The following is a 24,157-nucleotide window of genomic DNA, read 5'->3' on the forward strand; positions in this document are numbered from 1 at the left end:
ATGGGGCCTTCGCGTTGCTGCGGCGCTCTTGTACACTTACCCTTACACTCTCAAGTGTGGCTTTGGGAAAGTTTCACCCACACTCGTCGAGTAATATCGCTGTGAAGTATCACTGCAAAAGGTGTTCCATCTCCGTACCAGAGATCTCAATGTTAGCGATTTTACTGGATGAGTACAGAAATATTTAATCAATATTTAATAAAAATATTTAATCCAAAGAAACCAATGTCTGCTTTTTTTTGTACCGTGGGATTTAGATACAGTATCCATAAAATTAGCATTCATTGATACAATGTCTTGAAACCGGTCTCAAAAACACACGCAGCATAATGCACTTCATATTACAGGACTGAAAACTTGCAAATTCAGAAGGCTGAGGATCATGTCACAATTTTGGAGCGTGCTGTAAGGGAGCCCAATCCTTAGTAAACTGCTGCTTTACACAAACAGATGTAGTGGAGCCACCATGGTATCTCTCTTACCTGCACACGTGCTTTTACCTACAGAAAATTCTTATGCCTTGCAGTAGGCATCCTACCTCATCCTGGTAGCATGACCAAGATTCTTGTAAACTTGCTCCCTCCCTTTGTTAGTTTTTAAATAAAATATGTTCTCATGGCTTACTAAACTTCCAGGTAGAAAGTAGAAGATGGTTTTAAAAAAGTCTTCATGTATGTAAACGGTAACAATTAATGTAAACATCATATTCTCACTCCTGAGATACCCACACTCCATTTTTGTCTTATTCATATATTCATTCACCATATTGCATCTGTTCATCCATCTGTAGTTGTGTAACTGTGCAGTAGGTTATCAAACACATTTTCTTTCATTGTAAGTAGGCAGGTACCCTAAATGTCCTTAAAACTGGAAAGTGTATAAAGCATTCATATAGTCATTTTCATTATTCAGGATTTCACTAGATATTTGTTTTCTTTGAAAACTGGATTCATCACATAAGGCATGAATTATTAATTCCCTCTCTGATCAACTGTAGCAGAAAAGCTGAGGACTCTGTTATGAGGATTATATTACAAACATAGGTGCTGAGGCCTTTGTGGATCTTCAACCCCCTCAATGCCCTTCAACCCCGAAGTACATTTGAAATATGTCAGCACATCCTTTTTCTTCTAAAAAATGATATAATTGCCCCAAATCCATATGATTTCCCCTGGCACCATGTGCATCAAAACATTTTTCTTCCAAAGTGGGGAACTTCCGTTGGTTCTGGATCTCAGCATGTCCTCCACCTTCCAAAGAAACATCTTCTCTGTGCCGAATAAGAATTCTTTTCCACGTTAATCTTCTTATCCTGAAAGCAATTGGATAAATATTAATCTACCTATAAAATAAAGATTATTTTAGGAAATGCTATGGAATAACTACTATCACAAAAGTCAGCAAATTCCATTTGTGTATATATACTGACAGACCTAATGGTTCACAAGTTGGTAATGGAAATACTACTCCCATGCAAACACTCTAGTAAGAGGAGCTTGGGTTTTTTACATCTCCCCAGGACTAAAAATTCTTCCCTGTGCTAAGAATTCTCACATAGTTTTAGCTGATATAATCAAATTACAATGCTCATTTAGCCTGCACTGCCCAGAAGGATAAATGGTGGGAGCAGAATGATATAACAGCACACATATCTAATACAACTGCAGTCCGTCTCTATAAAAGTGAAACTCGGAGGAAAATAAAACAGAAATATACGTGCACCATGCAGTAGTGGTTGCTTTGACTGTTGCAACCAACAGTACAGTGGATATTCAGAGTTGTAAATGCATTATTATAAAAACAAATACTTTGCAGATCTTCACAGGCTGGCAGACGGTTGGATTTCCCACCTTCTGGCCACATGTATAACTTAACAAAATGCAATATTCTACCTACGAATGGCATTTAAGTACAAAGGAAAACTAACCTTGACCAGAACTCTTCACAACTACTTTGTAAACCTTCTACACAAACAACACCTGGTTTCCCTGGCATGCAAAACCCTGACAGAGAGAGCTCTTTTGCCCAGTCAATAATATTCTTTCTTTTTTGCTTGTTGTAAATGTGATGGCTGTAGATCCACAATCGAGTGAACATAGTGACTTCTGATTGTGTGGCATCTGAGGCTGTCATTGAGGAAGATGAAAGCTCTTTGTCAATGTAAGCAGCTGCGTGGTCTTTAACCCATTCCCTCGCACTCAGCATGCAAGGCTCGCCATGGCAGTTTTGCATCAGATATGCTTTTAGATCAGAGTTCAGGAGAATCTGCTGAGAGCGGCTTAATAATGATGACCTAAAGAACAAGATAAATGCATATAAACATATATGTGCTTACAATTTAGCATGTTTCTAGAAACACAGAATAATAGAATCCTTAGGGTTGGAAAAGACCTCCAAGATCAAGTCCAACCTTTATCCAATGATCACCTTGTCAACCAAACCAGAGCACTGAGTGCCACATCTGGTTGTTCCCTGATCACCTCCAAGGGGGGGGAGTCCACCACCTCCCTGGGCAGCTCCTTCCAGTGACTGACCACCCCTTCCATGAAGAAATTCTTCCTGATGTCCTATCTGAACCTGCCCTGGCACAGTTTGAGGCCACTTCCCCTCATCCTGTTGCAGGTTCCCTGGGAGAAGAGGCTGATCCCACCTGGCTAAAACCTTTCAGGCAATTCTGGAGAATGATCTATCCTGAGCCTCCTTTTCTCCAGGCTAAACAAACCCAGCTCCCTCAGCTGCTCTTCACAGAACTTGTGCCCCAGGACCCTTCCCCAGCCTCATAACTTTCAAAAATTTTTCTTCAAGCTGCCAAGAAAATCAAGCATAGGTAGATTGTATGCTTTTGCTATTGATATTTAAACCATATTAGCTATGAAAACATATTAATTAGTATTTAATTGGTGTGCTAAGTCTTGAATTCCCAAACAGTACTACCAGTCTGTAAATCAAAATCAAGGAAAAGGTACTTGAAAAGTAAGTATGGTGGCTGAACTTATTTCCTGTAATACACAAGTCTTCTTTAAACAGAAATGAAAAAATATCAGATGGCTTGCAGAAACAGTGTTGTGACAAGGGAAGAGTAAGAACTTTGACTATTTTTTCAACCCTTTAGTTACTGTTAAGCTTTATCAAAACAGACAAGTCTCTCTTATTGAACATCAGACCTATGAACAGTATCAACATGTAACCCTTCTGTATAGGTGATGGCTCCTTTACACTTTTTCCCTTTTCCTCACTTATTCACTGAGCACACCAGAGAAATCGTAAGTTTGTATACTTGTTTTTCTTCCACGCTGTTGTCTGCCCAGCTTAATTTGGCAGTAACAAAACTGCCAAACAAAAAAAAGGAGCACTTTCTTTTATCATAACTGTATTTGTGCAACACAAACTTTTAAATATTTTTATTAACAGTCATACCTCACAGTAATTTCTGGGAGAACAGTTGGATATTTAAATGGTAAAGCACAGGCCATAGAGAATTCCACCTAAAAACAAATGAGCAAATGCTTAGTTCAAGTAAGCCCTAAAATCTCAAAAAGTAATAAAATAATTTTTTAAGTGTTTACAGTACCATGGAGGCATTAGGCACCTCTGCCTTTACACTCAGTACAAACTGAACTTTTGAAGATGGCACCTCTGCAGACTCATTTTCAACATAGTGTTTCAGTTCAGCTAGAGCCAGTTGGTCTGTCACAGCAAACTCTTCTTCGTAAGGAAACATGCTAGACAGTAAATCTAATTCTGAAATTTGTATCTCTGCTTCTTCTTGGTTGGCCATTTCTGTTGCTCCCTGAGGAAAGAAAAACTCAGGGAAGAAAGACACAGCTTGAATATGGGACAAAGTTCCTATACAAATCCTATACAAATCATGTTACAGAATCACAGAATATGCTGAGCTAGAAGGAACCAACAAGGACCATCGAGTCCAACTCCTGGCCCTGCACAAGACACCTCAAGAGTCACACCCCGTGCTCGGGAGGATTGTCCAAACTCTTGAGCTCTGTCAGACCGGTGCAGTGAGCATTTCCCCGAGGAGCCTGTTCCCGTGCTCAAACACCCTCTAGAACCTTTTTTTCTAATTTTTAACCTAAAGCTCCCCTGACACAGCTTCATGCCCTGCCCCCGGGTCCTGTCACTGGTCGCCAGAGTGTGTCTGCCTCTCCACTTCCCCTTACGAGGAAGCTGCAGACTTAATGTATATTAATAGTTATGAACAAACCCATCATAGCCGGCTCGTGTCTGCCGGGCAGTCTGGGTCACGCACACAGACAGCCCACGCGGTTTCCATGGTCCTGAGGTGAGACACGACACCCTGCCGTGTCACCAAACCAACGTTTGCCACACAGGGCTGCCGTGAGGGCCGCTACCAAACACCGTGAGCGCTGCGGAGCCTTCCTGCCCCCGAGCACAGCCCTCCCGAACGCCGTGAGCGCTGCCGAGCCTTCCTGCCCCGAGCACAGCGCTCCCGAACGCCGTGAGCGCTGCCGAGCCTTCCTGCCCCGAGCACAGCGCTCCCGAACGCCGTGAGCGCTGCCGAGCCTTCCTGCCCCCGAGCACAGCGCTCCCGCTCCCCTCCCCCAGGTCCACCTGCGCCCTCACACTGGCGGGGCGGGGAGAGCAGGGCGGGGAGAGCGGGGCGGGGTGGCACCCGCGCATGCGCGTACCCTGCCCGCTCCCCACGCTCGTCACGGCCCCACAATGCAGCGCGCCGGAAGCGCGCATGGCACCCGGTGACCGCCGCCCCGCCACCGGTGATTGAGGTGAGAGGTTGCCGCCTGCCCCGCCCGGTGGAGCCATGCGCCACCAAGTTGTTCGCCCTGCCGCACCGGCAGGTGAGGAACGGGAGACCCCGGGGCCACCGCCGCGTTCTTACCACCGCGGCCGCTCTCCTACCAGCCCGGGCTTCGCTCCGCCGGCGCGCTGCAGCCGCCGCTCCGGCCGGGCTGCGCGGCGCTGCCGATTGGCTGCGGCACCTGTCAGTCGTGGCGCGGGCCAATCGGCAGCAGGCGGGGGCGGCCCGGGTTGGAGGCTGGGCTGCGCCCCGCGGGGCGGGAAGTGCGGCTGGCGAGAGGGTCCGGCCTGCCAGCGGGGCTGCCCGGACGGGCCTCGGAGCGCGCTCTTCCCGCGTGTCCGTCAAATGCAGGTGCCCGTTTGGTCCTGTACAGACCGCGCTAGCTTATCTTAAGAAATATAAACGGCTTCAGTCGTTTAGGCTGTGCATTTCCTGCTGAGGGCTGTGCCCTGGAAAGGCTGATGCGGAGCCTGTCGGACAGGTCTGCCCAGGCCCAGCGTGGTTAAATTAACAGCTCCACGTGTTGATGCTGTCCTGCCTTCCCGGCAGGAGCAAGGACAATTAGGAAAGGATTTTAACAATTAAAAGTTGTTCATACAAGAGGAAGTGTTCTAGGTTTTTTGCAGAAAAGTGTGCCGTAGAGGAAGGTTGTTGGATGAACTGTTATTTCTTTTTCTGAACAAATTGAATGCTAAGTTGCAGAAATTGGTCATCTGCTCTGGATTAAGTGGCTGCCAACCAGCCATCAACAACTGGGTCATCTGCGTTAAGAGTTTGCTTGTGCAAGCATGCTCATGTTTGTAGATGGCTTTTTATACAAAACATCCTCTGTGAGTATCAGCTCTTCCCAACTTAGTTTTTCTCTCTGATTCTCTTGGTCTGGCTTAATTTTTCGGTTGTGACAGCTTCACGTAGGCAGTTGTGCTCTGGGGCTGATGTGCTGCCAAGTGCAAGCAAAGAAATGGCTTTGGAAGGGTGTCTTCCAGGTCAGATTTAGTGTTGGCTGTGTTTACATGAAGGGTGGGCAGCAGCGTTAAGCCAGCCTGCAGAGATTGCAGAGACTTGATTTTGAACCCTTTTAGCTTCCCTTGTTTTCATTGTATAGCATATATTGAGCTATATTGAACACCAAAAGTGTTCTATCATATGTGCAGTAACCACCTATCTGAAGCCAAGCACTTGGCTTAGCACTCTGTAGTGGTAGGTCACTCTTGTTGAGAAGGGTCCACAGGTATAGCTAATAACAGACCCATCTTGATATGTGAGGAAGGCGATGATAAATCTTCCTGAGTAAAGAAATTGAAAAATTGTAACTCCTGTTGGCTGTATATTTTCAATATGTTAAGAGTACTTTACATATGTTAGACTTCAAAGACACAGGGACTTTGCATGTCGCTGTTGAGCAGCTAGCAGAGTAAGGAAGTCAGTTCTCAGTGGCAAGAAGGAAAAAGCCTTTATTGTTTTGATTTCATCGTATATATAGAGTTTTCAAAAGTCACCCAGATTGGTCAGTCAGAAACCTCCCCCTAGGCCTGATTGGCCAGGCCTGCACCGTCCAGATCTTGGGACACTGTTTTTAATAACATCCAAACTTTATCTTTATTTATAAAACACAAAAGGATTTCTCATGGGAAAGACCTGTGCTAGCCACATTTGCAGTAAACAAAACAAAAGGGTTGCAAATGCAAATAACTTCAAGATTTAATTGGGACAAAACCAATCTTTTTCATGAAATCCCTGTGGTGTTAGTTAAATCCTTAAGGTTTGTAGGATTTTTGATACTAAAGTTTCCAATCTTGTTATTTTGTGCAGTGCTTTTGATTTAAGAATTTAAATCATTTAGGTTTTGTAATTCACACTGTGATCCTGTCTATACAACAGTTACAATTGTTTCATGTTAAAATATAATTAATTTTTTTTGTTTTGATAACGTCAAAATAAGTTAATTCACCTCAAGGGACACCTTTGCCGTGGAAATAACTTAGCTAGCAATGAACAAGTAAAACCAAAACTGCTTTCTAATTTTACTGTTTTTCTTTGCTAGGTTACTGTTCCTTTTAGGAACGATTGCACACTACAAATATGGGAAAGAAACGCATCAAAGGCAAAACTGCACAGTCTGATGAGTCTCCGGATATACTGAGTATGTTTCCTTGGAGATTTCTGTGGATCTAATGTTTCTTTTAACCTCAAAGAAAGCTTGAAAGCTGATTAACATTAGAAGGCCTTTACACTAGTCACTGGAGTTGAAGTCTCATTTATGAAATCCAGATTTTTTTATTTAGAACTCAAGTCTAGCAAGAAATATTGGTGTTGTTACTTTTCTAAGTATGCTAGAAAATAGTAATCCTGTCTTGGAAACTGAGATTATTTTCTGGTTTTCTGGAAACTCAGAGAGAGTTCTTCATTGATACAGAATTTTTGTATAAAATTCCTCAGAATATAAAGGGTTTGTGGAGTCAGCTGCTAAACTTAAATTGGATTTTCCTAATGAAAATTTTGTTGCAGAAGTTTCTTGCTTTAGCAGTAAAAGCTGTGATTAAAATACTTTCTGTGAAACAATTTGCCTATATTCTAGAAGCTAATTTGGTACTGACCCTGGACACTTCAGCCCTCATAGTGTATTTTGGTTAAAATGTCTTCTTCCTGTCCTTCTGTTCTTAATAGTTCCTAATTCCAAAACAGTAAATTTTATTCTCCTAGCTCCATTGGATCTCACCTGTGCTGAAATTTATTTTTCTTTATCTCATTTACCCTGGTTATTGTAGCTTTTGTTTTCACTTGTGTTGTGTAGCATTCTCTTCTACCACCACAGATTGTATCTTTCCCATCTTTTTTGTTGATCCCAGCTGGGAGAGTGAGTTGAGCCAGGTTAATTTAGATGGGAGAGAGAGCATTTACAGTTTGAGGAGGCTTGGTGGGATGTCCTGTTTAAATTTAAGTCTGCTCTATATTGTTTCCTGATGGTCTGGTCTCCTTCTGTTAGCTTCTGTCTCTAATGCTGCTTTTGTCTGGTTTGGTTTTTGGGGGTGCTGGGTGCTTTTTTGTATCCTGGAGTCAGGGTCAACGTGTGCTGTAACTGTTCCTTGTTCTAACTGCTGGTGGCATCTCACTTCTTTGCCTATAAATGGGTTATCTTACCATGACTAAGTCCTGTAAAGCCACCAATGAAACAAAGACTGTTCATGGTGAATAATTCCACTGTAACAGTAGTTGTCCATATTAAAAAATTTTTGGTTTGTTTTTTTAAACGACAATTTTGAGGTTGTAGATGAAGTTTGTGTTTTTTAGGAAGGCTAAAAGAATGCTTCTTAATATGTGTGTTAGTCTGTTTTTGGGCTAACATTTGCACTGTGATGAAATCCGGTAATCTTGGACAGGAAGAGAACAGGTACTGTAGGTACAAAAATTTGCACCAATTTCAGCTTCTGCAAAGAGGAGTTTGCTATCTTGAAGCTGTAATCTTGCCTCAAAAAAGACGGATTCAAAGCTGTCACACTATCTGAGCAATAAAAACACGTGCAAGTAAAGCTTGGCATGCAGCAACACTGTACCCAGATTGTGAATGCTGGTAACAAAAGGTTTCCTTCTGATACTGGGATAAATTGTCGTTGTTTCTTTGGCTCTAGAAAGACTATCCTTGCTTCTGGATTTCTGCCTGTTTCTTTAATACTTGCATTTGTTACGCTACCTACATCCTTCTTGGGCTTTTTATTTTGTAGAGCCTGTGTGCAAGCATATTCGTAAAGGACTGGACCAAGGGCATCTGAGAAAGGCATTGCAGAATGTGGAATGGCATGATTGTCAGGACTGCAAGGCAGACAGTAAGACACAAGAGAAGGCTGAGGAGGAGGAGGAGACTGATGAAGGCACTTCGATATGGTTATGCCTAAAATGTGGCCATAGGGTATCTCTTTTGTTGTTAATTTGTCTTAATACCTTTCAGTGTCTCATAATATAGTGGAACAAGAGAGTTTCTAATTAAACGCTTATATTCTCTCTTTTTTTGTGGTAAAAATGGTGCTGCCTAGATAGCTTTATATACTGTGGAGTGTGATTAAAAAATGTTTGCTCTGAACATCAAATGAAGTACTTGAAAGATGGCCCAAAGGCCTTTAGCAGACTTAAGGCTAGAACACCATCTTGAGGACTTGTTTTCCTAGAAAGTTTGAATTATTCTGCTGAGAAAATAAAAATGCTCCGAATCTGTGGGTTTTTTACAATAAAATCTTAGTGCTCACATTAGTTCATTGAATTTGGAACTCTGCATGCTGAATAGGTTTTTTTTCTGTTTCATTCTTTCAGGTGTTCAAACTGGAATTTGTTTAATTAAATGTTTGGGTCCCAGAGCAGCTCTATTCTGCACTCAGTAAATTATCTATGTACAGAAATAAGTATTTTGAAATAGATAGCCATCTGTTGATCTTAACTAATTCAATGTAATTGAACAGTTTTCATTTTAATACTTTGTTTGTACTCTGACTTTATGTGTGTTTCATTGACAGTCAAGTGGATTTTGTGACACTTCTGGTTATCAATATTTTAGGGCTGTGACAGAAATTCTCCAGACCAGCATGCTTTAAAGCATTACACAACACCAAGATCAGATCCTCACTGTTTGGTTCTCAGTTTGGACAACTGGAGTGTGTGGTGAGTTTGTCAGACAACACTTACAAGACAGAGCTAGGGGGCAATAGAGGCTAGGATACAATTTATCATCTCTTGGTGAATTCTGGGGTTTCTCCCGAGGCCTGTATTACACTGTTTCCAAACACATAATTCCCAGCAGTCTTTCCTGAGATTTGCAGAATAAGTGTTATTTTCCTGCAAGATTTATGATTAGATTATTATTAGATTATGATTATGATTTTTAAAAAATTCATAATCGTGGTTCAACTTGACCTATTTTACACTAGTAAATGTGGTTGACTTCATATTTTACTGCTTTTAGTTGGTCAGAATACTGTCACATGGAAACAAATGTTGATCTGTAGTTCTAGATTTTACTGACCTTGGGAGAAAGTTTCTTCTGATGTGCACTTAGTGACAAACTTTTATCTTCTCGGTAAACATGATTTTTTAATATCACATGTAGACAGGAAGCACAGCTAGAATTCCAAGATGCCACTGGATCAAGCAATACAAAATCTGTGTCCCTGGCAGTATTTGTTTCTCTCAAAAGTAATTACACACTTCTATATGTAAGGGGGAGCCCTTATTTTCTAAACTATCCTATACAGAAATACTATACGTGACATAAAGAGTTTTTGTTTTGCTTAGTAACCTGGTTTCGTAACTTTGTGTCTCTCATTTTGGTCATTGATCATACTTAGCACTTATGTGTAATGATTACTACTTTTGATGAATTCTAAAATGGAAATGGACATTATTAATTACATTATTACTAGTGAATTAATGAACTTCTCTTTGTGAATTTAAATTAGTGTTAAAAATTGTGAGTTTGAAGTGCTTTATTTTTCCTGTTTTTTAATCAAAGTATTTGCAGATGAGAGGAAGTTGTCAAAGTAAGATGTTTTGGCTTCCTTCTAGAATTTCTTTGTTGTATGAACTTGCCCAAGAAATTATTCAAAGATTGATATATTGGCTATAAATTAGTTATAAATCAAACCCACAGTCAAGAACTGTATTTCACAGAGGGCCTAGTACAAAAATTCTGATCAAAACTGTTTTTGCTTTTATTAATGATATGAACGTGTGAATAAATCTCTCTATGGTGTGCATGCCCATGTGGTTCAAATTGGATATAAATAATAACTGTAAACACTTAAAAGATATTTTGGAGATGAAGAGTTCTAGGAATTCACTAAGTTTTGCTCTTTTGTGTTTACAAGTGCTGTTGTACACATTTTCAGTGCTGGTCAAACAGTCATCACTAACAAAACCTTTTCCAATCCCTTGATTCTTTCAAGGTTGTCTACAATTTTTTGCCAGATAGAATGTTACGGTGTTAAAACCCACTATGGAAGTAACTATCCTTTGTTATTCCAGGAGTGAGAATGCCTATTTTTATGATTAACTAGACAGACAGTAGATAAATAATGAGGGATCTAAAAGCTCAGCCGATTTTTTTTAATGACATAGGAAGAAATGTGATGATTACAGCTAGTGCCAGGGATGCTAGAGATTTAGGGAAACACTTTGCTGCAGCCTTCTGCTGCTTTTTATATCAGAAAATTGAGTCTGACTTATGGGAATCCTGACATCTGCCTAAGAACTGTAATTTGTGTTTTCCAAAATGCAGAAGTATCAGTGCCTTTTGCCACCTCTTCAAAGAGCTTTTTGGGTAGAACTACAAAATTAGTACATGTAAAACTCCTTCAGCTGTGTGTGTTCTGGATGGATTTTACCCTTCTTGAGCCTTCATCACTGCAGCTTCTCCTACAATTTTGTCTAAAGCAGAATACTGGCAAAACCATGCACTTCTTTGCTCATAAAGAGACAAGTAGGGTTTGTATCAGAAGTAGAAGAGCAAATAAAAGTCTGCAGGTTTAATGGTTGACACCAGAATTATTTCTTACCCAATTTAAATGCAATTAAATACTTGCTTGGCTTGAATATTCAAAATATTTTTCCATGCCAAAATTTTTGTAAGTAATTTCTTTTGGGGCCTGATATCCAAGTTTCTTGATTTTTGGAAAATTTTTCCCAACTTTTATTTTTCTTGCAGCAAGGTTTCTAAGCACATCTGTTAAGAGTCTAATTTATATTTGTAAATTGCAGCCTCTAGTCACCAAAATAATTTACTAAAGATAATTTTTAATTGTTTTATTTTTGTGATAAGTAGATTGAACTCTCCTCTAAGACTTTTAAATCTTAAACTAAACCTTGTAATGTTATAACTCTGTGTAATGAATTGCATCAAACAAGCAAATAGTTGAGGATTTTTAAATAATAGAAAAAAAATAGGATTAATTGTTTTCTTTTGGGGGCGGCGGAGACAGGTGCTACCTATGTGATAATGAAGTTCCATATAAAACTTCGACCCTTTTGGGCCAGACTGTGGATTTTGTTAGAAAACAAGTTGGTATTGACTCATCACATACAGGTAAGTAATTATAGCATAGATACAGTAAATCAGAAGGTCTCCTAAATGTTGGAGACAATACTATAAATCCAGAATTTACACTACATTAGATTTAGCATGTTATGGTAAAGGAAAAACCTAATTTCTCCCCTTTTTTATCTACTTTGTCACAATTCTGATATCAGAAGTAACATCCTAGCCTGGGGACCTAATTCGGTCAGGATTTTGCTCAGCATCCCCTAAACTTTTACAGACAAGACATACAAGAATAGGAGGAAAAAAAAAGACAGTTTTACTGTGACTTTTTAAAAATGTGACATTCAGTGTTTCTGTGAGTAGGGAATTGACTTTCAGTACTTAGGATACTGTGTTTATTCATCATGTTGTTCAGTCTGTTCTGTCTTGAGATCTAAAGAACAATTGTCATTGCTTATAATTTTATTTTCTTTTTTAAAAGTGTTTTTGTGGATATTTGCAAATGTATCATCTGGAATGACTAAGTCTCCAGCTGTGGCAGCGCATTTCCTAATGGAAGGCGTAGTATACAGAGGTTTTGTCATTGGGTCTGTACATTTAGTATAGGGAGCTGCAGTGCTTTCACAAGTCTCTAAAATACTGTGTTCAGCCTGCAGTGTGTCTGTAAAATATGATTGGTTAAAAGAAGAAAAACCCAGCAAAACCTCCTGGTTTCCGTGATGGCAAAACTGGTTTTGTCCAAGGTATTTCCACTAGTAAACTTGGAAGAATTTGCATATAAAAATAAATGCTATTACAAATGGCTGTCAAATTCCAACACTTGGGTAAAATCACAGTCCCTGTGGGAAATGGAACAAACATCCAGCAATGCCACGTGGCTGTCTCTAAGTTCAATTTGTTCAGAAAGCAGTTGAGGTTTTCCCACAGGGAGCAGAGCTTTTTAAGTGGTCAGTCTTCCCCAGACACACGGTTTCTCTGTATCCAATATTTGAACTTCATATTGGTTGCCAGAATTTTCTTCTCACATAGGAACTGGAAAACAAATGAATACCTGGATGCAGTTGTTGCCTGTTTCAGGTGCTTCATGTGGTGTTGTCCATCCATCTTGTCCAAAGATTGAATTGTCCATTTTCCTTGCTTTCTCTGAACTGGCGTTACTTGATTTTAAAGTTAATTTTAGCTCACAGCCCTATTTATCAGAAACCTAATCAATAGCTGACTGCCAAACTGGCAGAACCAGTGTGGGTGTTATTCTGAGAACTGCCTGGAACTCCCTTATGGCTTTATTAAGCAGGTCATTGAAATTTCAGCAGTACACAGAAGTAATTTGTGGGAAAATATTTTTAACTTGTCTTGAAGACTGTAAACCTCTCAGTGTCATCTATTTAGGTACATGAAATGAATATGAGAATGCTTTGACAGTGGGAGCCTGCTGGATGTTGTAGAAAGTCCTCACATAGGTGATTTTGACACAGGAATAAAATTTGAGCTAACACATGCAGAATTTCAGAGGTTGTTGACATTAATGGCTTGTGGGCCAAGAGACATTTAATTTGCATGCTGACCTGAAATTGCATTTCAGGGGATTCTTGATTTGTTGTTGTTGGTTTTTTCTGCTTATTTTTTAGCTTCTCTTACCTAGACAGTTTAAGAATCTAAACCAGTAGTTTTACATTTTAAAATTAAAGAATTAATTATCATATGTGTAAGTTCTAAACATCATAGATTGCTGCTGGCTGTAATAATCTTTCCTAGGCTGTACCCTGTTACTATGTTAATATGTGATATGTTTTTATTATTTCAGTAGAAAAACAACAAGAGAACAAAGAACTTGAAAATAAAAAAGTAGAGAAAGACAGCAAAAATGAGCAAGAAAAAGAAGTTTCACTTAAAGAAGAAAATTCTCATTCAACTAATAATGCAGAAGTTACTGTGAAAGGACTTAGTAACTTGGGGAATACATGTTTCTTTAATGCAGTGATGCAGGTACAAAACACTTGTTGTTTTTAGAAAAACTTTGAATAGAAGAAAAAGACGCAAACAAAATGAAAAACAGCCCGTGACAACCCTGCCCCCAGCATTTTACAGTGACACAATTAGAATGTGATTTTTTTTCATCTGACAGGAATGATGGCTTCTTTCTAAAAATAGTGTGTTGGCCTAGAGAAATACAAAGAAATGGAGCTGCAGGTTCAGACATGCTTTAAGGGGAAATACAATAAACTGCCTTGTCTTTGAGGGACAGCATTTTTCACTGAAATAAATTAAGCATGCCCAACTTCCTAGTTACTTTTGAAAAAATGGAATAGTCTGACACATCATCCTTGCTGACCTCTTAAACTATAAGGGATTAGTACACAAAGGCCGTGGGTGTTTATTTTATATCTCAGCAACAGGAAATCAAAAGTAAATATTGGATGAAAAAAACAGGATGAGTATGTTTGCAGGCATTGCCATCTTGTGTGACTTGTTCAGCTAAGCAGTGTAGAAGAAACTTGCTCTTTCATGTGTTTTGAAACTCACATGTGATCTTGTGCTCTTTGGCTCATGATACTGAAGCTTTACTCAAACAAAATTCCCACTGTACTTGCAGATTTTAGTAAACTGCTTTTGATTTACTTTTAAACACCTTAAACCAAGCAGATACACACAGTGCATTTTACCTTTTGATTTTTTTGGAAACAGACACTAGTAAATACAGTTGTCAAAAGAACTATACAACAATAGATTTAGGGTTTCTGCAATCTGAATAATATGTATAGAGGGCATTGGAAGTCCCATTAGCTGTGTGGAATGTACCTTTAACTGTTAAATGCAGATGGAAATTCTAGAGTGGTAGTTAACCACTTTAGTTCCATGTTTGGGAAAATAAATTGCTGCTAAACTGGTTTCTACAAATTCCATGTCTAGTAGAGTTCAGCTGCACTTCCTCTTGTTTCCAGTTTCCAATCTCTTTCTGTCTTTCATGTTCTACAGAATTTATCACAAACTCCAGTCCTGAGGGAGCTGCTTAAAGAAGCTAAAATGCCTGGCACAACGGTTAAAATTGAGTCACCTGAGTTATGCATGGTAATATATTTTGACTTCCATGCTGTTTGTCCTCACCTTCCAGGCTGTTAAGGAAACAACCAGTACTTATCTCTCAATTTTAGAGCTGTTCCAGCTAAGTACTGTCAAGATTAAGATGTAAAATCAGCAGGAATTTTCACCAATAACTTCCATAAAGCTGCTTCTGTAGTCAGTGGAGGTATTTTGTTCACAGTGTAAGAGCAGTGATTCAATACTCTGTCATAGAAGGAGTGCTTACATTATGATGATGTTATTTAAGGGACGAAAATGTGTAACTCTTGCTATAGTGCCACTTGTCTAAATGCAAAGTAGGAAATTAGCGAATGTCTGTGGCACTAACTTAAATAATACACCTGTCTTTACAGTTAGAGATTTGGATAGCAAAGCAAATGCACAACCTTTTTTAAGATATTGGGGTTTTTTCCTAGTAAAAGCAAGAAATACACACTTTGAACGAAGCAATAAGTAACTGAGTTTTGCTATCATTTTATGAAAAACCATGTGTTGTTTTCGTCAGGTTAACTTACTGCAATTTTGGAATTTTGTGTATTCTATTTGACAATAGTTTTCAGGAACTGAAAAAGAAAAATTAACTGCAGAAGAATCTGTCATTGAATTAAGGCAAAACAGCTCTGTTGCTTTTCTTTCAAACAGGAACCTCAGCTAATAAAACTAGATCAGCCAGGTCCTTTAACATTAGCAATGCATCAGTTCGTGACAGAAATGCAAGAGACAAAAAAAGGGGTAGTGACTCCTAAGGAACTTTTTGCTCAGGTTTGTAAAAAGTGAGTATCTGTACAATTGCATGTCATAGTAAGTATGAAAAAGTTTGTTGTTTAAAAGACTGTCAGTTTTTTCCCCTTTTTTTAATCTCCAGCTCAGAATATAGCATATAAAAATTTTTTGAATGAAGAGAACACTATAAATTAACAGCAGTAAAATGAAAGATATTCAGTGACATACTGATTAGCTGGCTTCATATTTTTAGAAAATATCATATGTAGACACTTGTTGCTTTTTTATACATACATCCTGGAGACTTTGTGCATGTGTGTTTGGTGTGAATTGTTTTTGCTTTGTTTATGTCTTCACAATTTCATTTAACAGAGCAATACGATTTAAAGGTTACCAGCAGCAAGATAGTCATGAATTGCTTCGTTACTTACTTGATGGAATGAGAGCAGAAGAAATACAGGTGAGTGCTCATGTCACAGTTGTGCATACCCTTCTTCTTCATACCCCAGACCCAGAGTCTTTAGACTCTTTTTTCTGCTGAGGGAAGAAAGAACATGGTTTCTGAGATATGGCAGCCTCTGTAGAGTGGTTGTGCTGCCCACAGCACTTACTTGAAGTATATTAGCAAAGGGAACCCACAGATAACATAGGTTTGGAGTATGGGTAGTCACCCTAAAGAATGTCCTTTTGTCTTCATTTCTGAAATGCACTTGCAGAAATTCCATAGGGTTTTTTTGCCAGTTTTAATCTGGGCCAGACTTAGACTGATTTTCTTACATATTAACTGGAACATTATGGTTGCAAGTTGTTTCTTAGTTGATTTTTTTTTTTTCGTATCTACAGGAACTATTTTGTAGTTCTACAGGTACACTTGTGTTGTTTGTATTGATTCTCTTAATTGGTGAAGATTATACTTTTTCCTCCATCTGAAACACATCATAAAATGAACTAGTTTACTGAATTAGTGTAGGAAATTTTACAGAGTATATTTGTTTTGAAAATTTCAGCAAGTAAGTGTTGGAATACTAAAGGCGCTGAGTGACTCTAACAAAGAAAATGAAGAAGAACTTAAAAAGAAAATTAAAGGTAAAATAAGTTATCATAGCATCAGTAACTTGTAAAATCTTCTGTTTTGTTGACATATATAAAGTAACATTAATAGTATCAGCTAAAAGATACATGTTTAACTGTACAACTTTATGCCACCTCTTGAATATGTGTGTATCTAGAATAAAAGGCTCAATAGCTTTAGTCTATATTTAAATGTCTTGCTGAACTTGGTGACATTCCCTTCATAACAGGATAAGAGAGACTTGATTCTCTAGACATCATACATTAAAATATGTTTGGGCAGTGATTAATCATTCAAATATGTAAGAAATTAAAATACTAGCATGTGGGTAAAATTTATGTAGCCCGTCTTAATCTACTGTTACATAACAGTGGTATTAAAAAATCCAAACAATGAATGTTTTAAACTTTTCAGCATGACTTAGGAGATGAGCTGCCAATTTAAATTCAAGTGGTTTGCTACTCTGAAAATACAACTTGAGGAAATTGGTTTTGTTTGTCAGACAAAAGTTGGTGGTTGTTTTTTAAGTTCAGATAGTTGTTTCAGTCCTGAGAGAAAACAGGAGTTCTTACTGAGATGCAGTACTTCTGAGAAAATAGAGAAATGCATTTGAGCGGAGGAAGTGGTAAAGGTGTGTTTTAACCAAGTTGTCTTCTGCAAATATGTTTTCACCCCTGAATCAGGTTTTCACCCTGAATCTTTGATATACAAAAGATTCATAATTTAAGAATCTTGCTATAATTCCTTTCCTGAGGAAACCAGAAAAGGCCAACATGTTCTGTCATACAATCTCACATGTTGTGTTCTCCTTTTTTTTTATTTGGTATACCATATTGAAATTGGTTGCCAGTATATTTATGTAATACTATTAACTTTACTATATACTTTTTGAATTCTCAGAATATGAGAGGAAAAATGGAATACAAAGTTTTGTAGATCGAATCTTTGGTGGAGAATTAACCAGCACAATTATGTGTGAGGAATGCAGAACTGTAAGTAAACTTCCCACTCTGAATAACCTAGAGTGTAATGTCCTGTAATCTGCAGGAGAACCCCAGAGTGACTGTCTGTAGAAATAAGAGTTGACTAGCTGCATGCTTTTCAAAAAGAAACATGATTTGGCTGGAATCTTTTCTTCCCTTGTGTTAAAAAGTTAATCTTTCAGTTCCTTTCTAAAGCCTTCCAGAAAAAGAGGTCAGCAACAGCAAGTTGCCTCTGCCAGAACTCTTCGATTCCCAGTGAACACCTTCCAGTGTCAGAGATTGTAGAGCAAATTAGTTTTTCAGGGGCCCTTTCCTTTTTCATTCAAGGGATTGATATTTCCCACAATGAAAAGACCATGGGATTGCCAGGACAACAGTTAAGACAGCATTACTGGGATAATATATGCTGAGAATGAAGTAACTGAGTGTATTAGCAAGTGGGTTAGGTGAATACCATGACAGATTACAGCTATTAGTCTCCCAGGCCCTAAGATGCAGTCTCACTAGATAACTGAAATTCGTAGAAGTATTTCCTGCTCATTTCTGTGGTACTGTGATTGCTGCATTTTGGTCATTGGAAGCTATTTGTGGAGGTAGATAAGCTGTGTTTTATAGTTGTGTGCACAAGTGAAGGCAGGCCTTGAATGTGAACTGAATGCAAACATACAAATACACCTATTGACATCAAGCCAGCTGCTTCCAAACAAAATTAAATTGGACTCTTGATTATTCATTTACAGGTATCCTTGGTCCATGAGTCTTTCCTTGATTTGTCGCTTCCTGTACTAGATGTTCAGGTAAGAAATTGTACATAGCTGCTTTTTGGCTTAGGGAGTTTTTTTTGTTTATATGGAAATACTTGTTTTTCAACCATTAGGAAGCAAATTTAAGCATCTTTATAGAAGTCTCTTTTACAAGTCAAAATTGCACAGGAAGATAAAGAATAAGATTTTTCATAAGTCATTCCTGTAAGTTGTGGCTCATAAATTGTATGTGAAGAATCAACTGTTTGGAGAATCAGGTTGTTTGAGTCCTTTGGAGGTTTTTTTCACTTTTTTTCATCTATTTTCCTGCACTGAGTCAAAGAACACTTCTCCTAATATTCAGGTTATGGAATAAAGTTTAAAAAATGTTGATAGGATATTATGTGAATAATCATTTGATCAATCTCCAGACACTCAAAGTACTTGATTTACTTTGTGTTTTGTATTGATAGTCTATATATGTAATATTTCAGATTTGCTGTGTTGCACTGCTCACTCAAAAGTTAATTACTAAATGTTGGAATGAAACCCCTACAGCCAAAGGGAGCACGTCTTCTGCCACAAACAAGTTTCATGTTAGCAGAAGCAAACAAGTTCTGTGCAGGCAATTCAACTGAAAATGTCTCTGCTTGTGTAAACTGTTACTTTACAGTGCCTTTAATGAGATCTGTTAGAGGCAAAGGTAATGTTGCCCCTTTACAGGTTGAGAATTTGGCCCCCTCAACAGCCTTACTTTAACATACTGTTTCATTCTGCAAATCCTTGATTCATGTGGACCTTCTGGAGTGAGACACTCCTTTCATTAACATCAGGGTGTGAATTAGTTATATGTTATATCATTAAAATGTTATATTTGAACTGAAAACTCAGATAATATATCTGTTTCTGTGGTGGTTTTGTGGCTTTCTGGGTTTTGTAGAAAGTGAAAATTACAAAGAGAGAGAACATTAAAAAAAACAAAGAAAAGGAATCTGAAGATGAAGAGGATAAAATGAATGACCATTACCTTAAGGAGAAAGATGAGCCCCCCGGTACAAGCAAGCACCTTCAGAAAAAAGCAAAGAAACAGGCCAAAAAACAAGCCAAGGTTGGTTTGGATGGGTATTTCACATTGTGCTTGCTGTTTCTGTTAAAACAAATTCTTTTTGTTGCCTTAGTTGACATGGAGGAGGAGACAGCTTAGAATTTCTCCTCATTCAGATGCACAACCGAAAAGACCAATTATACCCGTGTTTTTGCTGTAAAGAAGTTACATGCTCTGTTGAGCATTGCTGTGTAGGAATAGGCTAATATCCAGAGCAATGTAGAATTTGTTACCTGTCTGAAGTAGCCTTAATTTGTATCAGACTGTTTTCCAGCCATTGATTGCAAGAATATTCACAAAACTTCAGAATGTATATATAAGAAAGGATCAGGAAGATAGCAAGGGAATCATTAGCTGTATTTTGATGATATTGTGTAACGGGGAGCAGTGGGAACTGTGCTTGAATGAGGATAAATTCAGTATTAGTGGAATTGATTGCCTCTGATCATTAAATCGTAGCTTAATCTTCCCTCTCCTGCCTTGTGCATCTATGGCATGCAACAAACATTCTGATAAAGAAGTGGTAAAAAATGCTAAATGTAATTTATACTTACTGTGGTTTTTGTACTCTTGTATATTATGTATTCAAATGTGCAGAGCCAGCGCCGGCAGCAAAAACTTCAAGGAAAGGTGCTTCACTTGACAGACCTCTGTGCAAGTGAACAGCTGGAGATGGATGTCGAGTATAACCAAGAAGAGACTGAAATGAACTCTGAGGCTCTTGATAAGAAGCAAGAAGAGGAATCATCACATGATTGCAAAGATCACTGCTTAACTCAGAAAGGCTTGACCATACAGGGAGATAGTACAGAAGTTGAGAGCATGCATGAAAATACAGGAGAGCCAGAACGAGAATGTGAAGAAAATGAGTCTCTCATGGATCTCTCTATGGAAGTCTTAGATTCTCCTATGAAGTTTGTCAATGGCCTTGACAACCTGTCTTTGAAAGAGGAGGAAGATGACAACGAAGATGAGGAAGAGCTTGCTACGGACTTTTCAAAACTCCACATGGGTGCCAATGAATCTGACACGAGCACCTTGGATGGCCTTCAGCCTGTTCCTAACAAGATGTGTGAAGTATCGATGGACGACCCCGAAACGGCATTTTGTACTCTGGCAAACAGGGACGAGCTGAACCCAGAGGAGGGTTCAATCCATCACTGTTTGTATCAATTTACCCGTAATGAAACACTTACCGAGACCAATAAACTACTGTGTGATGTGTGTACACAAAGGCATTGTGGACCAAAGAACAACATAAAAAGTATGACAAACTTTTTTAAAAGAAAACTTTAAATATATCTCTATCTGCTGCTTGGGTGGGTAAGGGTGGGGGGAATATCCTTAAAGTGGTATTTGTATAACGTTGTCTACTTTCATTCATCACGTTAAAGGGGAGTGCTCAGCTTCTCAGTTCTTGTAGTAGATGACATTGTACCCTTTTAAATAATGAAAATAAAGAAGTTCCTGCTGTAACATTTGTTTTGATACAAAACATCTGTTTTAATCTTTGGTGGTTTTTCTTTTCTGCAGGTGAAAAGAAGTATGTTTATACTAATGCCAAAAAGCAGATGCTCATCTCTCTAGCTCCTCCAATTTTAACCCTTCACTTAAAGAGGTTTCAGCATGTAAGTAGCAGGCTGATACATGTATATAGCCTCAGGTTAATATGTTTGTATATGTACATATGCATGTAGTACTAGCTTAACTTGAAAACATGCTAACATTACTTTTATTTTCTATAAAACTAGTTGGTTTTTTCCCCCAAAATTTGGAAGGCATTGTGTGCAGGTGTGCAGCATTGTGTTTTGTGGTCTTTGAGGCGTTGAGGTGTGTTTTCCTGAAAGAGTATTTCCTTAATTAACTGGAAAACACTGTTTTGTGAGCACATTCACAACATATTCTCTCATTATTCTTATTGCTTACTGTATTAAGCAGAATCCTAGCATTAATGGTTTCCTACTATTACAGCAGTTCATGGGCTCATACATTTCATTAGGTATCGATAAATAGGATCCCTTACTAATAACAAATAAGTAACAAATAAGTAATAAATAAGTTGGCAGAAGTGGAAAAGAGAGGATTCTGAGCCTTGAGGGGAGAAGGAAGGATGAAAGGAAAGCAAAGTAACTTAAATTTTATTTACAGACACTGAAGTAAAGTCACCTCTTCATTCCCAAGCTGTAGAAAAATTTAATTCAGGGCTTTAGCTTTTCAAGAGAGGAGAAAAAGAAAGGGAGACAGTACTGCCTCTTCTAAATTTAAACCCATTTGGTGTTTTGGTCAAGCTGAAAAATAAGGGAGGCAACTTTAATTAGATGAAAACCAATTTCATATAGAAAATGGAAATGTGTAGCCTATTCCGAGACTGTGATATGAAGAGAATAACATTTATCATTTCCTTTTGTTTTCCCAGTTTGATACTGGACGATTATTTGCTTAAGGTGGGAGCACAGTTTGCATCAGTTTGTGTGCTCTAAGATCAGATCCTCAGGCATGTTACAGTATCTGAGAAGCAAGAGTTAGTTATAACTTCATAGTTACTGAAGTGCATTAGAGCTGATTCTTTTTCCACTTTTGCTACCACTACATTAATGTATGAGTGAGCTGAAGAGCCATCTTAATGTGCTCCAGTGCAGCATGTGGGGGCAAGGAAATAATGCCAGAAAACTGGACATCAGAGAAAGAAAAAGAATTTTTCTTTTTCCCAGTTTTGTGTAATGTAAAATTAATTTTGTATTGTTGAAACTTTAACCTGAAACATTTAGTAACTAAGCATGGTTTTAATATGCTCCATTTTAACATTATGGGGTTTTCCTCTACTTTGGTTGTTTAAGGCTGGATTTAATCTGCGGAAGGTTAACAGGCATATCAAGTTCCCTGAAGTTATAGACTTGGCTCCTTTCTGTACAGCTAAATGTAAAGTAAGTGGGAAAACAATCAGATTCTCCTTTCCCATGTTCTAATGTGCTTTCACAACAAAGCTACATAACAAAATCTTCGTAGAACGCTTGTCAAGCCTGATAATTTGTGTAGTAACTTGTACTTAACTGCTCATAGCTGTAGTGCTTGCATGAATCTCTAATGACCAGTTTCCATTCCATCAGCAAACAAAGAGTTTACATTCTTCAAAACCCAGTACCTGGCTGACATAGCTAAACTTGTGGTTTTCTAGAACGTGGCTGAAGGGAATACAAAGGTCTTGTACTCTCTCTATGGAGTTGTTGAACACAGCGGAACAATGAGATCTGGGCACTACACTGCCTATGTTAAAATGAGAGCTATGAACAACCACCTCTCTGATCTTGTCCTTCGAGGACAACTTCAAGGTAAATCATTAGAAATGTTTTACAAATTACTTCTTATAGAATCACAGAATGGTTTGGGTTGGAAGGGGCCTTAAAGATCATCTAGTTCCAGCATCCTGCCATGGCAGGTAAGTTCTCTGAGAAGGACAATGAAGCTGGTGAAATCCTACTAGGAGCAGCTGAGGGAGCTGGGGGGTTTCAGCCTGGAAAAAGGAGGTTCAGGGGAGACTTCAGTCTCCAGAACAGCCTGAAAGGAGGGTGTAACCAAGAGGGGGTCGGGCTCTGTTCCCAGGGAACCAGTGACAGGACAAGAGGAAATGCTCTCAAGCTGCAGCAGGGGAGGTTCAGGTTGGACATCAGAAAGAAATGAAGACAAAAAAAATGGTGGTTAAATATTGGAAGGGGCTGCGCAAGGAAGTGGTGGCATCCCCATCCCTGGAGGTATTTGGGGAGCAACCGGATGTGGCACTCAGTGCTCTGATCTGGTTGACATCAGTCACAGGTTGGACTCAATCTTGGAGGTTTTTCCCAACTCACTGCTTCTGTGATTGTACTCTATCATTCCTACTGAAGAACAGTAACAGAACTGATTGCTTCAATTCTTTGTTATAACTTTTACCCCTAATTTTTCCCTTTCACAGCTTTCGAAACTGAGCCAGTCAAAGGTCAGTGGTTCCACATCAGTGATACCCACGTACAAGCTGTCTCTGTGTCCAAAGTGCTGAGCTCCCAAGCCTATCTTCTGTTCTATGAGAGGCTGCTGTAATTCATCAGAGCTTTGTTGTATGTGCAGCCACCTTCCTTGGTGATCTGAGCGAAGGCAGACTTGCAAATCATGTTGTTAACGTGTTGGAGCTACTGTATAGCAGGAATTCACTTTATGCATCTTAGACACCCTGACAAGCAGTTAACTTATACTTTTTCCAGTGTTTCCACTACTTTTCAATAAAAGTTTTTCCCAAAATTACAGCTTTGAGTTTTTGTTGAGTAATTTGGGTGTTGATACGAACCTTGATCAGCAGCTTTTTCACTTTAAAGCAACCAGCTCTAATTTTGAACTGTAGTTAATCTCAGCTATCATGTGTTCCATGTGTTTTTTAGACCTGAGTTCCAAGCATAAGAAGCTGTTCCTTTCTACACATCTTAAAAGCCAAGACAATTGCAGCTTCAGCTCTCTTCTCACTGTTGGTTTATATCCAGTAGAGGAGCCCTCAAGTTTGCAAATACTCCAGGAATTCTTTTGCTGGTGCTTTGGCAAGGCTGAGTGCTTGGCTCACTCTCTCTCCCTCACTTCAGGCAGTTCCATGTAGCCTTTCTGCACTGCAGGCG

General features: G+C 38.9%; 2 protein-coding genes across 10 annotated transcripts; one reads left to right on the forward strand and one right to left on the reverse strand.

Annotated features, from left to right (window-relative positions):
- Window positions 1-159: 159 nt before the first annotated feature.
- On the reverse strand, window positions 160-5,005 carry RWDD2B (RWD domain containing 2B). Of its 2 annotated transcripts, none has more exons than XM_085073584.1 (5): window positions 4,874-5,005; window positions 3,572-3,790; window positions 3,418-3,485; window positions 1,928-2,293; window positions 160-1,312 (listed from the first exon to the last, which is right to left on the reverse strand). In XM_085073584.1, the coding sequence occupies exons 2-5, from the start codon at window positions 3,776-3,778 to the stop codon at window positions 1,075-1,077; spliced, it is 879 nt and encodes a 292-aa protein (XP_084929710.1). In that variant the 5' UTR covers window positions 3,779-3,790; window positions 4,874-5,005; the 3' UTR covers window positions 160-1,074. The 2 variants fall into 2 exon arrangements, with proteins under 2 accessions (XP_084929710.1, XP_084929702.1); XM_085073576.1 differs by lacking the exon at window positions 4,874-5,005 and adding an exon at window positions 4,220-4,601.
- Window positions 4,679-23,792, forward strand: USP16 (ubiquitin specific peptidase 16). 8 transcript variants are annotated; one of them, XM_085073494.1, is made up of 18 exons: window positions 4,679-4,760; window positions 6,837-6,935; window positions 8,515-8,699; window positions 9,339-9,442; window positions 11,755-11,858; window positions 13,618-13,799; window positions 14,790-14,882; window positions 15,537-15,667; window positions 15,990-16,077; window positions 16,625-16,703; window positions 17,590-17,681; window positions 18,413-18,469; window positions 19,356-19,523; window positions 20,118-20,784; window positions 21,054-21,148; window positions 22,358-22,444; window positions 22,696-22,849; window positions 23,470-23,792. In XM_085073494.1, the coding sequence occupies exons 2-18, from the start codon at window positions 6,875-6,877 to the stop codon at window positions 23,592-23,594; spliced, it is 2,472 nt and encodes an 823-aa protein (XP_084929620.1). In that variant the 5' UTR covers window positions 4,679-4,760; window positions 6,837-6,874; the 3' UTR covers window positions 23,595-23,792. The 8 variants fall into 8 exon arrangements, with proteins under 8 accessions (XP_084929620.1, XP_084929610.1, XP_084929647.1 ...); XM_085073484.1 differs by having other exon boundaries at window positions 4,690-4,832; XM_085073521.1 differs by having other exon boundaries at window positions 4,690-4,832; window positions 13,621-13,799.
- Window positions 23,793-24,157: the final 365 nt, after the last annotated feature.

The sequence above is a fragment of the Lichenostomus cassidix genome, chromosome 1, assembly GCF_008360975.1.
Source record: "Lichenostomus cassidix isolate B80296 chromosome 1, HeHo_3.0, whole genome shotgun sequence".
Taxonomy (NCBI): domain Eukaryota; kingdom Metazoa; phylum Chordata; class Aves; order Passeriformes; family Meliphagidae; genus Lichenostomus; species Lichenostomus cassidix.